The 14,348-nt window shown below is 36.6% G+C and overlaps 1 protein-coding gene across 2 annotated transcripts in view; it reads right to left on the minus strand.

Annotated features, from left to right (window-relative positions):
- POLR2B (RNA polymerase II subunit B) overlaps positions 1-14,348 on the minus strand; it is a 46,684-nt gene that overhangs the window by 19,895 nt on the left and 12,441 nt on the right. For both annotated transcript variants that reach the window (XM_082464440.1, XM_082464441.1), the window contains 8 exons: positions 11,401-11,565; positions 9,046-9,242; positions 8,763-8,882; positions 7,790-7,976; positions 4,464-4,607; positions 4,060-4,199; positions 3,849-3,960; positions 238-392 (listed from right to left, as the gene is read on the minus strand). In XM_082464440.1, coding sequence (XP_082320566.1) covers positions 238-392; positions 3,849-3,960; positions 4,060-4,199; positions 4,464-4,607; positions 7,790-7,976; positions 8,763-8,882; positions 9,046-9,242; positions 11,401-11,565 — 1,220 coding nt within the window. The remainder of the gene's footprint in view (positions 1-237; positions 393-3,848; positions 3,961-4,059; positions 4,200-4,463; positions 4,608-7,789; positions 7,977-8,762; positions 8,883-9,045; positions 9,243-11,400; positions 11,566-14,348) is intronic.

The raw sequence follows: 14,348 nt of genomic DNA on the forward strand, positions 1-14,348 counted from the left end.
TTAAATAAAACCCTAAAAGTCTCTTACTTGATAACAGAAATTAAGAAAAAGCAAAGGTGACTGCTAATGAGTACAGAGTTTCTTTCCGGGTCAATGAAAATATTCTGGAATTAGACAGTGGTAATGGTTGCACAATCTTGTGACTATACTAAAAACCACCGAACTACATAGTTTAAAATGCTTAATTTTAGGGCATGTGAATTATATCTAACTTTTTTTCTAACTGCATGTTCTTACCTGTAATTGTTATATTCTCTCTCTTTCAATTGATCAATGTGTCTCTTCTTCAAAAGTAGCTTTTGTTTTTCCACAATCAGAAGTGGTCTACAAATACGGCCTGCATCTGTATAGATCCGAATCTCCCTCTCTCGAATATCTCTGATCATAGAAACCTATACATAAAAAGACATAACAGTCTCATGAACTTTTATTTTCTCTGTATCATTAAGGCTTAGCTAAAAATACAATAGGATTAATAAATTATCAAATAAAATTAATAGATCTTAGTTTATCATTGTTTAATATACTAAAAACCTAGGTATAATTTAAAATTTTATATAGGATAAATATCTAACCTTGGTAATTATAAAGCTAAACAACATCTGGTAATAATGTCATGCAAAATAAATTAAAATGAAGAAAATATATGTTTGGTATCACAAATACTAGTATATTTCTTATTTTCTTGTTTTCCCTCTTTGGTATTTACATGTACTTCACGTGTGTAACCTTTCAATATCCAGCCCTGTATCACTTTGCCTTGATCAAGGCTTTCCCAGTAATAAGCCTGACTTCTCACAATCACCTATAAGACAAATGGTTTACAGTCTAGCTCTCTAATACAGCAGTCACTAGCCACATGTCACTACTGAGCACTTGAAATGTGGCCATTCTGAAAGGAGATATGCTGTAAGTATAAACTACTCACTGGATTTCAAAGATAGTACAAAAAAATAAAATAAAATTTATCATTAATAATTTTCCATTGATTATATGTTGAAATTGTAATATTTTTGATGTAGCAGGTCAAATAAAATATATTTAAATTATTTTCATCTATTTCTTTTTTTGCGGGGGCCATGCCCCATGGCTCACGGGACCTTAGTTCCCCGACGAGGAATTGAACCTGCATCCTCGGCAGTGAAAGCGCAGAGTCCTAACCACTGGACCGCCAGGGAATTCCCTTTTTTTTACTTTTTTAACATGACTACTAGAAAAACATAAATTGCATATGTAACTTGCATTATATTTCTACTGGATAGTGCTAGAAAATATATTCCTGGAAAACATCAAAAATATTTTGGGAAAACTTACAATAAAGAACATAATATTAAAAGCACTACAGAATCTGAAGTGCCAATATAAAAAGAAATAAGTCAAGAAGTAAACAAATAAGAATCTTCAGTAAATTATCTAGATCTAATATATAATCTTAAAAGTCAACTAAGAAATGAATTGCCAATGAGCTGGGAAATGGAAAAACAGATTGGTATTTCTACACAAAAGTACTTTTAAAAAGTGAAATCACATCTGGATACTTTTATTAAAGAAAAGAATGGGTGGGGAATTCCTTGGTGGTCCAGTGGTTAGGACTCCGCGCTTTCAATGCCGGGGCCCAGGTTCAATCCATGGTGGGGGAACTAAAACCATGCAAGCAACTCGATGCAGCCAAAAAAAAGAAAGAAAGAAAAGATTGGGTTTATTTAAGAACGGAAAGGTTTGGATTACTCAGTTTTAAAATGATAGTAAATCATAAAAGCTTGATCAAAAACACCAAGTTCTCCCAAAGTAAAGAGTCAAAAGCCAAGAAAAAGATAAGTCCCAAATTCCTAGCCCACTTCCTGTCCTTAGAAAACAATCTGAGATGAAACACTGTGTTTATGAGCAAAAACACCATGAGTGGCATTCTCAAATGCTTACCTTGAATCCTTAAGAGAACTCCTAATAGAATATAGAATATTACAATACAGTTAATAGAATATAGCTTTTATCTTAACAGGAAGACATAAACAGAGCTGCGTCTCCTCAAAGGCCAAAAGGCCAAACAGTATCTTGTGTTCCAAAGGAAATAGGTGTTCTTGAGAGGACTATTGACAGGAAAGCCTAACAGGTCCAACACAAGGGTAAAATTAGAAATGGGTAAAATGAGGACCTCTGATTATCAGAAAATATGAAGGAAAAGAAAAAGTACTAGACTCCTGAAAAATATACACAATTTTCCCACTAAGAAGCTCCCAACAACACTCTCCAATAGGAGATTAAAGAGCCTAGTCCAAGGACACAGGGTCCGTTTATAGTTTCAACAAACACTCACTCAGTGTCAGACACTACATGTCAGGCACCATGCTCAGAACTGAAATTACAAAGTCATATTAAGACATGTCCCCTGCCTCTGAGAAGTTAATAGTTTAGTAAGTGAGGTAGGCAAATAAATCAACAGTTACTATCTGGCATAAGCATTCTGTCAGAAGTTATTTAAGGAAAATATGCCACATATAGTCACAGAGATAGATCTAAATCAGGGGCTCAGTGAAGAGCCTGCAGGCCAAATCTGCCCTCACCTGCCATCTATTTTTTTTAAATAAAGTTTTACTGATTTATGTATTGTCTACGGCTACTTTTTACTACAACAGCAGCGCTGATTACACAACAGACACTGTAAGGTAAACCAAGACTAAAATATTTAATATCTGGTCCTTTAAAGAAAATGTTTGCCAACCTCTGATCTAAATCAAACGGGGGGGTCAGGTGAAATATCCTGAAGGAGACGAAAGTTAACACCAGAGTTTTGCAGAATTGGTGAGATTTACCTAAAAAAAAGTTAACAAGCACCCTTCTCCCTATTACCCATTTTTGAGGAGGCATGGGTGACAAGGAGCACAAACATTCCAGGTTGAGGGAATGGGCCCATGGAAAGGTAAAGAGGCCTAAAACAGCAGGAAGAATTTAATCTTATCCTAGAGAAGACAGAAAACCTAAAGGTAGCTCTCAGCAGAAACACATGGCATTAACAAAGTTCTCAATCACAAAAAACACAACCAATTTTGGTTCTTAAGCTTTCTCTTAGCCTCGCCCGCCACACTCAAGTGAAGCAGGCTGTTCCTGACTTCTTCAAGCCATGAATACGCCTGGGTCAAAATCCAGGGTTTGCCTGCTAGAGGAAGGCCTGGAGCAGCCAAACCTCGATTCTCTGCTTTGCTACATAGACAGGAGGTCAGCTTAAGTGTGTTACAGTTTCTCTCCAAACGCACTTTCACCAAGACAGACCCAAAGGTGTAGATTTGGGGAAATCAAAAGCCTGAGCCCAGCCCTCAATACAGTACACTAAAAGCAAAAGCCCTATTTTGGGGAGGAATAAAGCTCATACAGTATTTTGATGACTAAAAAAAAAAATAAAAAAATCCATCCTAATCCCAGAGCACTTCAACGTCCACCTAAACATAAAGGAATCTAATAGAGGTGTATCACATTTCATGAATGAATCTCTGGATTCCGACAAAGGAGAAATCAGAGATATTCACTCGCTTTTTAAAAGCACTGTAGTCAGCTTTACAAAAAGATTCTCAAAAGAATTTTTTACTTCAAAATGTAATTTGAATTCCAAAATATAATTTAATAACAAATTACATGTCAAAATTTTAGATGCATATATCTAAGGCATTAAAGCAAACAATACCTTATAATTAAATCTAGCTCAAAACATCATCTAGACTTTTGAAAATGTACTTTACAATTCAAAGGAAACCAGTTCAAGAAAGATACCAACGCAAAGATAACTTTCACTAGTCTTTATGCCTCGTTTGGAAATCCCAGAGATCATGTCCTCTTAATTAATTAAAGACTCTTACTTCAGACACAATGATGTCCATCTGACGCCTCAATTTCCGTAGAGTGTTCATAAGTTGTTCAGGATCTTTATGTATTCCAACCCAGCAGCCATTAACAAAAATCTTGGTTGCACTAAAATGCAAAACCAAAAGCATTCTGCACTTAGTAACCCTCTAATAAGCTATAACCAAAGATTAGCAAGTTTTTTTTTTAAATTGTATTTATACACACTCAGCAATAGCTGCAGGAGAAATTTCTTCTAAATTTTCCATACTCCATTCTTCTAAAAATTCCAGAATTGGAGAAGGTTGAGATCCAACTGAAATATAAGCCATCAGAGCTAAATTCTTCACAAGTCCTACAGCATGGCCCTTGGAATAAATAAAGTACATATTACTCATTATGATTTAACATGCCTATCCAAATTCTTTTCCACAAACACTTTCCTCCAATTTGATTTCAGAATGTACTTACTTCCTAAGAACAAAATTATAATATCTTAGTTCTAAACTATACTACATAATTAAATAAAATTATAAGTAATTATAAGTAACAAAAAATTACTTATAAAAGTATTATACCCTACATGATTACTGTTGGACTTTCTGTCTTGAACATAAATTCTAATGCATTACCTCTGGAGTCTCAGCAGGACACACCATTCCCCACAACGTATTATGCAACTGTCTTGGTTTTGCTAGCTTGCCATCTCTACCAATGGGAGAATTTAAACGACGCAGGTGAGAAAGAGTAGATGCAAAAGTCAGGCGGTTTAATACCTAGAAAACAATAGCAAATCTTTAAAGTTTGGGCATTTCTGTTACTCACACTATCACGTTTTTGGCAAATACTAGAATGAGGCAAAGTCATATTTTTACATATAATCCACTCAGTGTCCAACTGCCCCCATCCCTCCTTTCTCCATCCTGCCCTGGATAATCTTATTCACCGCTGTAACTTAACTGACCCTTACAGCAGGGATGGCAAATATGACTTACAGTTCTAACATACCACATAAATGTTTTGTTTACGGTCTATCTCCAACCACTAGGATGTTAGTTCCACAAGGTGGGGGGGGGGGATTTTTATTTGTTTGTTTCGTTCTCTGTTGTATCCCTGTACCTAGAACAGTACTTGGCATACATTAGGCACTCAGTAAGTCTTATACGCTACCAACTCACATTCCTTTGACCACAGCAGACATCACTAATCCATCCCAGAACTTTTCCCAGGCTGAGGCCTCTGAATCCAACACAGAGATTCAATACTTACAGAACACTAAGCAAGGTAATACTTCTAAGTAAGGTAATATTTAGAGGGATATAAAGCAAGCAACACAAGCTCAATGTACCTAATAACAAAATCACCACATTCCCCAGCCCTACAACAACCCATCCTCCTTCTTCTTCCTAAGTCTCCTATCATTGTTAATGGCATCACCCTTCCCTTTATCTCCCAATCTAGAAATCTCAAGACATTTTTGTCTCTGACTTCCTCCTTTCACATATAATAAACAATAAACATATCCTGTCAACTCTATTTTCAAACTTTCTCAAAAAACCATTCCCAATGTCACAGCAATAAACCAGCCCCCTACCTCTTACCTATACTACTGCCATCAGCTCATAAGTTCCTGTAATGTCCTCTCCAATCTACTCTCCTCAGTTACCAGAATTATTAAAACACAGATATAGATAAGTTCACATCACTCACTGAATTAAAAAATATTAAACAGTTCCCTGCCAACTAGAGCAGCATGACACTGAAGCTCTTCTCAATGAAGCCCCAGATGACCTTCCCCTAACAGTAGTCTCCAGAACTCCTGTACTCCATCCACATTGCCAAACACCCTCTCACCTCCACAACTCTGACCACGCTACCGCCACAGAATGGAATGCACTTCCCCATTCTGCTCTGCCTGGTGAAATGTTACCACTTCCATAGATGACATACGACCCACCTCCAGGAAGAACTGTTCTCTTCTCTCTACTCTGTGGAGTTTTCCATCATTCAACTAATCAATCACAAAGTCTTACAAAACTCACTTCCTAAATATTTCTCAAATTTGACTCCACTCTCCACCTCTACGAAACTGCTCTAGTGCAGGCCCTAATTATTTCTCACTAAGGCTGTTGCAACAATCTTTCTGCCACCAACTCTGACCTTCTCAAATCTTTCTGTACACTGCCAATTACTGTGAAGCTACCGGAAAAGCAAAAATGAACGTCACTCCCCTCTATGAGGTGTTCCAGCTCTCCACTCCAACCCCATCTTCCTAACTCTCCCGCTTTCATTTGAAAACCCAAGAATGCTCTAGCTCCTTCTACATACACATGCTCTTTCCTCCCTGTCCCTTTGTTCAGGATATTAAGTTTTCTCCAGTTTTCCTGTGAGCTACTGGTTACCCTCCTCCAAGACTTGGGCTATTTCCCAACTACCCTTCAAGATTCAGCTCAAGTGTCACCTCCTAAAGAAAACACTTCTTTTCACCCTTTCAGCCAGTGCTAAATGCCTTTCTCCAGCATTCCCACAGAGCAGGTGTGCACAGCTCTCATTTAATACTCACTGTATCATGTTGTAATATCTGTTTACATCTATGAGTATAGACTGTGAACTACTGAAGATCAAGGATCATGTTTTATTCATTTTTGTATCTCCAATGTGTGACAGAGTGCCTGGCACATCTTAAGTCCCAGTACACACACTGAACTGAATTGGCAGGATGGCATTTATCATAATTCAGCTCAAGGCAGAATGAGCTGTACATGGACGAATGTTTCCTCTAATAGATGGTAAGCTCGAGGGCTGGAAGAGCATCTCATTCAACCCTGTGAACCCAGCATCACAAACACCAAGTAGACTCAACATATCCTTACTAAACTAAAAGGAACTAGAAATTTAACTGGGCTATAAGCATCCTTCCAGAATTTCTTAAGGCATCTAGGTTTCTAGGAATCAGGAGCTTAAAGTTGGTGTCTGAATGCCAAATTAATCAGGTGATGCTGGTATAAGCTAGTTTAAAAAAAAAAAAAAGAGGGGGAGATCCCCTCCATAAAGCTAGACATATACACTGTAAGTTTTCAATCTTATATGAAAATACAAAAAATAAATAAGTGAGACATTTTTGTAAAAGGTTTCCCCCATTACTCCTCCTGAGAGTAGCTATTGCAATCACTGTACATAACAACAGGCCAACATAGAGAAATCACTGTTAGAAGTATTACATTTTGCAAAAAAGGAAGCAGATGCCCATTTATTCTCTGGGTATCAGCTTCTAATACAGAGCTTTTAAGACAGAAAAACTGGGACTTCCCTGGTGGCGCAGTGGTTGGGAGTCCACCTGCCAATGCAGGGGACACGGGTTCAATCCCTAGTCCGGGAGGATCCCACGTGCCACGGAGCAACTAAGCCCATGCACCACAACTACTGAGCCTGCGCTCTAGAGCTTGTGAGCCACAACTACTGAGCCTGCGTGCCACAACTACTGAAGCCCACGCACCAAGAGTCTGTGCTCCGCAACAAGAGAAGCCACCGCAACGAGAAGCCCACACACCGCACGAAGAGTAGCCCCCACTCACAGCAACTAAAGAGAAAAGCCCATGCACAGCAACAAAGACCCAACGTAGCCAAAAATAAATTAATTAATCAATTAATTAAAAAAGAATATTTAAGGTATTAAAAAAAAAGACAGAAAAATTTCACAAACATGGACTGTCTCACCTCCCAAGAAGCTACTCGAATTCATTAAATATCTTGATGCATGTCAAAACTTTTAAATCTTAGTAATGCTAACAGCTAATTTAAGAAAAAATTCACTTTCATAATTCAAAAGCCCCCAAATACTTTTATATCTGACCAAGAAAACAAAAAAGGCAAAACAATTTACATTCAGTGAATGAAAGATTCTATTAGTCCCATAACATTTTCTTATCAAACCTGTAGTCACAGTTAACATCCTTACCTGAGATACTCCAGCTCTGGCTTGATGAGCTTTCTTTTGGTCACCCCAGTTCCCAGTGGCTAAAGAATATTTTAGGCCATCAGATATAATCCTTGTTTTAATTGCCAACTCCAAGTTAAAATCCTTTCCTCGATCAATGAACTTCTGGGCATAGATCCGTACTTCTTTAAGCAAATTCTTAAACATTCTGCCCAATAAAATGTTTTAAACATGTAAAGGTCTACAATATGCATCCTTAACAAGGACAATATTGCCCACAAGGGGGCGAAAAGTGGTTGAGGTAGAGGGAGGGAAGTGTTATTACTTTTTATATAAAAAGCACAGACGTACATATGGTACATAAACATATACAAGCAAAGCAATTAGAGAAAAATAGTCAAAAGAGGCCCCTTAGTGGGGCGATAACAAAACGAGGTTGAAAAACACTAATATACAACATAATAAATAACAGAACACGTACAAAACATTGCTAATATTATTTCTGTATTAAATTGCCTACATTATTTTTACAAATAAGTTTTTCTAATTATAGAAGTATTATATGTTCATTATAGAAAATATGGAAAATATAAAAACATATCAAGAATAAGACAAAAATCACAGATAACCCCAATACTGACACAACCACTGCTAATATCTTGATAGACTTCCTTCCAGCTTTTGTGTTTTTATAAACTGCAAAGCAGAACTAATAAAAATTCCAGTATCAGCACTTAGAAAATCAAGGCAATAATTCAGCTTTCTCAAATGCTTTGTAAAGGTAGAAAAAACGTAAACAAGTTATAAACTTCCTCACAATTGAAATTGTCAAATATGAAGTATCAATAGAACTAAACTGGGCAAGTGGCAAAGAATGTAGCTAACTTCATGTGTACCCAACATGGATGCCAAGATAGTTCAGCATCTCAAGTGCAATAACCAATTTAAAGTGAAATCTCTCTACTTTTAACAATATCACTCTGTAATTCCTTACCCTCTAAATAAGAATGCAAGTAGTGGTCCAGCAAGGTCCAATCTTTTGTTTCCATAGTGATCTCTGTCATCTAATTCTCTTCTACCCAAAGCTGCTAGCAGCAACCTATGAACCATGTACCTTTAAAAAAAGAAAAGAAAGAAGTAAAAAAGAAAGCACATGGTTTGGGATTTTTTTTAAACTTATACATTAAAAACATCAATTTTGACATTTTTAGCTTTAAGAAAAATTTTATCTCCACCACAGCTTGGCAAAGAACTTAAAACAATGAAATCTGACATACCCCAAGAAATAAGCTTTCTTGGTCTCACAAAAATCACTGACGCCAACATGAGGGAGCATTTCTTTCTGTAATACTTCCTTTGCATATTTAATTCTTTTCTCTTTGGTGACACCAGGCTTTGCCCCTCTTGAACCAATGAAATTTAGTGCGACATTCTGTTCTTGGATGACAAACGCTTCATCAAGAGAAGGTTTAACCTAACAGTTAATTTAAATAAAAATTATTTTCAAATTCATATCTTTACTTTAAAATAAGGTAACTGTCACTTAATTTATGTTAAATATCCCTATGAACCTAACTGAATATGCAAATATTTTTAGAAATTCAAGGAATCACAAAATCTTAGAACTTGAAGACACCTTGGAGATCTAGGGACCTCTGAAAAAAATCCACTCATCAGCACAGACAATTATACTTTCCAGAAAAATACAAATAATTCCATTATAACAGAGCACAGTGAGTCTTGGGGATGTTTTGTTTGTTTTTTACATTTTCATGAACAGTAGCTTTAAAAAGTTCCTTTCAAATATCTAAAATCAATTTAGAGAAGTTTAACACGCAAATTAAAATTTACTAAGTCTCAAATGAATAAATGTGTCATACTGTTTTCAGCCTTGGTTTAAAAGGTTATCTTTTCTTTTAAGTATCTAAATACTTATTATCTTTAAGTTTTTTTTTTTTAAAAGCATATGACTATTGCCAAAAACTTAAAGTAAAAATCTAACCAGAATCCATTTTTGTCATGTAACCATATCAATAAATACTCTAATAACTAAAATATACTCCACTTTCTTTGTGACCGATGTTTAGCCTGTATTTTACCTTATTTCTCTGTAGTCTTAAAGACTCTGGATGATTCAGGACAATTTTAAGAATATCAACTACTCCTTAGCCAAGGATCATCAATGGAAAAGACTGATAAGGAAATGCATATTTATCTAGACTCAACAATCCTTCCCACAAAAATAATAACTTTACAGTGGCAGAACCTAACAGACGGCACTGTGAAATTAACATTACCAATAATGGGACAAAATAAAATCATGTGATTCCTGATGTGATGCCCTGGAAAGCACACAATATGACCTCTGTATTTGTCCTGCCAGAAAATGCATAAATTGAATCTAATCATGAGGAAATATCAGAAAAACCCAAATTGAAGGATATTCTACAAAATAAATGGCCTATCCTCTCCAAAAACTTCAGTGTTATGAAACACTAAGGAAAAAGACAAGGGAAGATTAAAAGAGACTAAAGAGACATAAAAACAACATGCAATACATTATCCTGGATTGGATTTTGAACCAGGAAAAAAAAGAAATGCCATTAGGACATGATCAGAACCACTGACATAAACCTAAATAAGATCTCCAAGTTAACAGTATGTACTGCACTGAAGTACCAATTTTAAAAATTGTAGTACTATGATTATGTGAGTAGATATTCTGATTCTTAGGAAATATACACTGAAGTATTTAGGAGTAAAAGGGCATGATGCCTAAAACTTACTCTGAAATGATCCAGAAATAAACAATGTGTATATATAGATAAAGAGAATCCTAAAGCAAATGCAGCAAAGGTAACAACTGCTGAAAATAGGTGTAGAGTATACAGGAGTTATTTGCAACTTTTCTATAAGTTTGAAATGATTTCAAAATAAAAAGTTTTTTTAAAAAAAGAAGATATCAACTACATTTTCCCTTTTTACTAAACTGCATCAGACTAGTATGCTTTTACGATTTTCCTTACTACTGTTTCTTCTTGCTGCTGTCAATGAACTCTGACTGCCTCTAGTTTTCATGTAGATTTTACAGAGAATTGTCAAGAAAGAAGCCAAATGGACATATATACACTACCACATGTAAAACAGAGAGCTAGTGGGAAGCAGCCGCATAGCACAGGGAGATCAGCATAGCACAGGGAGATCAGCTCGGTGCTTCGTGACCGCCTAGAGGGGTGGGATAGGGAGAGTCGGAGGGAGGGAGACGCAAGAGGGAAGAGATACGGGGATGTATGTATATGTATAACTGATTCACTTTGTTATAAAGCAGAAACTAACACACCATTGTAAAGCAATTATACTCAAATAAAGATGTTAAAAAAAAAGAAAAAAAACAAAAAGGTAAAACAGAAAATTAATTCATTAAATTCTGGTATTTATATGCCTTTAAAAAAAAAAAAAAAGAAAGAAGCCAAGGCAGGGCTGAAGGCTTTCACTACACAGTAAACAGCATGGGGTTTGCAACAGCTAAACTGATCTTCAGAGCAGCTTTCTACTATGTTCTAGGATTAGCAACAGTCAGTAACTTTAAACCTCTTGAAAAATACTATGAATACATTTTGCTTGCACATTACCATTTCCATCATCTCTGGATCTTCAAAATCATAAATAATATGCTCTAAAATATCTCTGTCAGACACAAAACCTAATGCTCTGAACACAATAATGATGGGAACTTCTTGCTTGATATATGGTAGGGTTGCCACAATGCGCTGACCAATAGCACTCTTTTTTGCACCCTAGAAAAATAAAAAATCATTAGAATATGAGAATACAGAAGTTATAGCCATATATAAACATCACAAGAACCATTTTATATACATGTTCATTGTAGGTATTTCAAAAGAGGCATGCCTCTCATATTCTAAGGAACGTCCTATGGCTGCTTTTCAAAAACCACTGCAAGAGGTTTACTTATTTGATGGATAGACTGGTCATCTGAACCTGAGAGAACTTACATTCTCTACTCTCTGTCTGCCAAGATCCTCTAGAACTGCCCCCAACTGTATTTGGAAATGATCTTTGGCTGCAGGTATGAACACAGACCCCCCCCCTCAAAACAATTAAAACAAACAAACAAAACAATTCCCCCAAACAAAACAATTAAAAATTTTGGAAGAAAGAAATAGATGAGGGGAAAGTAAGAGAGAATATAGCTAGACAAATGTGGAAAAAAGCTAAGCACAGAATGAAAAATAAATACTAACTCAGAGTTGGTCTGTGACATATCTCCAAATATGAATAATATTTCAAAATTAACAAATAGCTCTCTCACATAAGATTCTCTTTTCCAATTTCTCCCTCTTTAATTGCAACACAGACAGAAGTGAAATAAAAGTTACTACACTGCCATACAAACACCTGGCTTCTCAATTTTAATCAAATTTCTTTCCTTCAATATCAAATTCTATCTTCTCTTGGCCTCATAACCCTACATTATCATGGTCCATCTAATAACAGTTTCTGTTGTCTTCCTCCTCCTACTTCAGGCCTCCTTCCTTAGAAACCTTAACCCATCTCACGGATGTTCAGTAACAACTTTACATAAAGGACAGGCGAATCTTCATCTTGACCTTTTTCCTGTACTCTCAACCCTCCCATCCCAACTGCCATTTGGTTGTTTCAACTTAATTTTCAATTATTCCATTTGTTTCATCATAGAACTTTTTCAGAATACACAAAACATTAAAAAAGAATGCCTACACCATACACCACGCCCCCTCCAAACCTTTTGTCTAAAAATGAACTCACTAGGTTCTTTCTAAAAATCAATTCTTGGACGTTCTCTATTTTATCTAGAACCTCAGGATAGAATGATAGAATTTTTTTTTTTTCACGGCTGCCCACGTGCTGCTGATACTTATAATTACAGTGTTGGCAGCTCAGGCAGACTAGTCATCTTTTTGGGTGCACACACTTTAGGAGCCTAATAAAATACAGGAAATTCAGTGGCCGAGAATCCTAATTTCACTCCGTTGCCAGCAAGCCTCAAGGCCCAAGGCAAGTAATTTGTAAAGTTGGAAAGGTGAGGGAAGGTTTCAGATTGTTTTAAAATAGCTACTGTGGGCACTAATGGGCATGATAATGAAGCCCTTGGCAAAGATTACACAAAGCCTGGTGGATATAAGGAGTTGTGAGATACCAACTGTCCCATACTTAGCCAGGGTTGACTACAAAGCACCCCGAAAGCACACAGAGTATGGAAATGGGCTGTTGGCTACATCTTTTAGCTACAATGTCCAAGTCGACAGAATCACTATGAACAATTGTCTGTGAATTAAAAAAAATTAAAAAGACTACACAGAGGGAGTTCCCTGGTGGTACAGTGGTTAGGACTCAACACTTTCACTGCCGAGGCCTGGGTTCAATCCCTGGTCGTGGAACTGAGTTCCCGCAAGCCGAGTGGCAAGGTCAAAACAAAAAAACAAACAAAAAACCTACACAGAAATATACATGTATACTGAATTTCAACAAAATAAAGACCATACACCTTGACTGTTCACTTCATTCCCTTTAAAATGTTATCCTTTTAATTTTATTTCCCATGATTGTAAGACAAAGACCTTCTGTTTTTGCTCAGTGATTTTCAACTCTGGCTTTGCATTAGAGTACTCTGGGGAATTAAAAACAACAGCAACATGGGCACCCAGGCCCGATTCCTAAATTGATTAAATGAAAATTCTGGAAAGAACCAAAGAATCTTAACGGATTCATCCTGTCAAACTTATCACTAAATCCAGATGATTTTCCTTTCTTTTGCCCTCCATAATCCAGGCCAATGCTTATCAACAAAGAATGCACATCACAATCACCTGGGGATCTTTTCCAAACACTTGTACTTGGGCCCCATTCTACCCCCATTCACAAGTAAAAACCATTTTAATTCTTTAGAACACCTATTGCACACAGGATTTTAACTTCAGGCACTTAAACCTCTCTAATGTTCAAGTTCTTCTTCTTTATAAAACTTATTAAAGTGACATTAGACTCTGCAGAACTGTTTATAAGAGCACAAAACTGGAAACCTAAACATCCATCACAAGGGAAATGGCTCAATAAATTATGCTATATCTATGCATGGAATATCACAGCTTAGAAACAATGATCAACTGCTGATCTAAACCTGTTTTTAAAAGATATCATCAATGTTCAAACAGTGTGTATAGTATGCTCCCATTTGGTTTTTTTTTTTTTTAATTTTTAAATTTATTTTTGGCTGCATTGGGTCTTTATTGCTTCGAGTGGGCTTTCTCTAGTTGTGGCGAGCACGGGCTTCTCATTGCGGTGGCTTCTCTTGTTGCAGAGCACGGGCTCTAGGCATGCAGGGTTCAGTAGTTGCAGCACGCAGGCTCAGTAGTTGCGGCGTGTGGGCTCAGTAGTTGTGGCACATGGGCTTAGTTGCTCTGCGGCATGTGGGATCTTCCCAGACCAGGGATAGAACCCGTGTCCCCTGCACTGGCAGGCGGATTCTTAACCACTGCGCCACCAGGGAAGCCCCATTTGCATTTTTTAATTAAGACTA

The sequence above is a fragment of the Balaenoptera physalus genome (assembly GCF_965194825.1).
Source record: "Balaenoptera physalus genome assembly, chromosome: 5".
NCBI classification, from domain to species: Eukaryota; Metazoa; Chordata; class Mammalia; order Artiodactyla; family Balaenopteridae; genus Balaenoptera; species Balaenoptera physalus.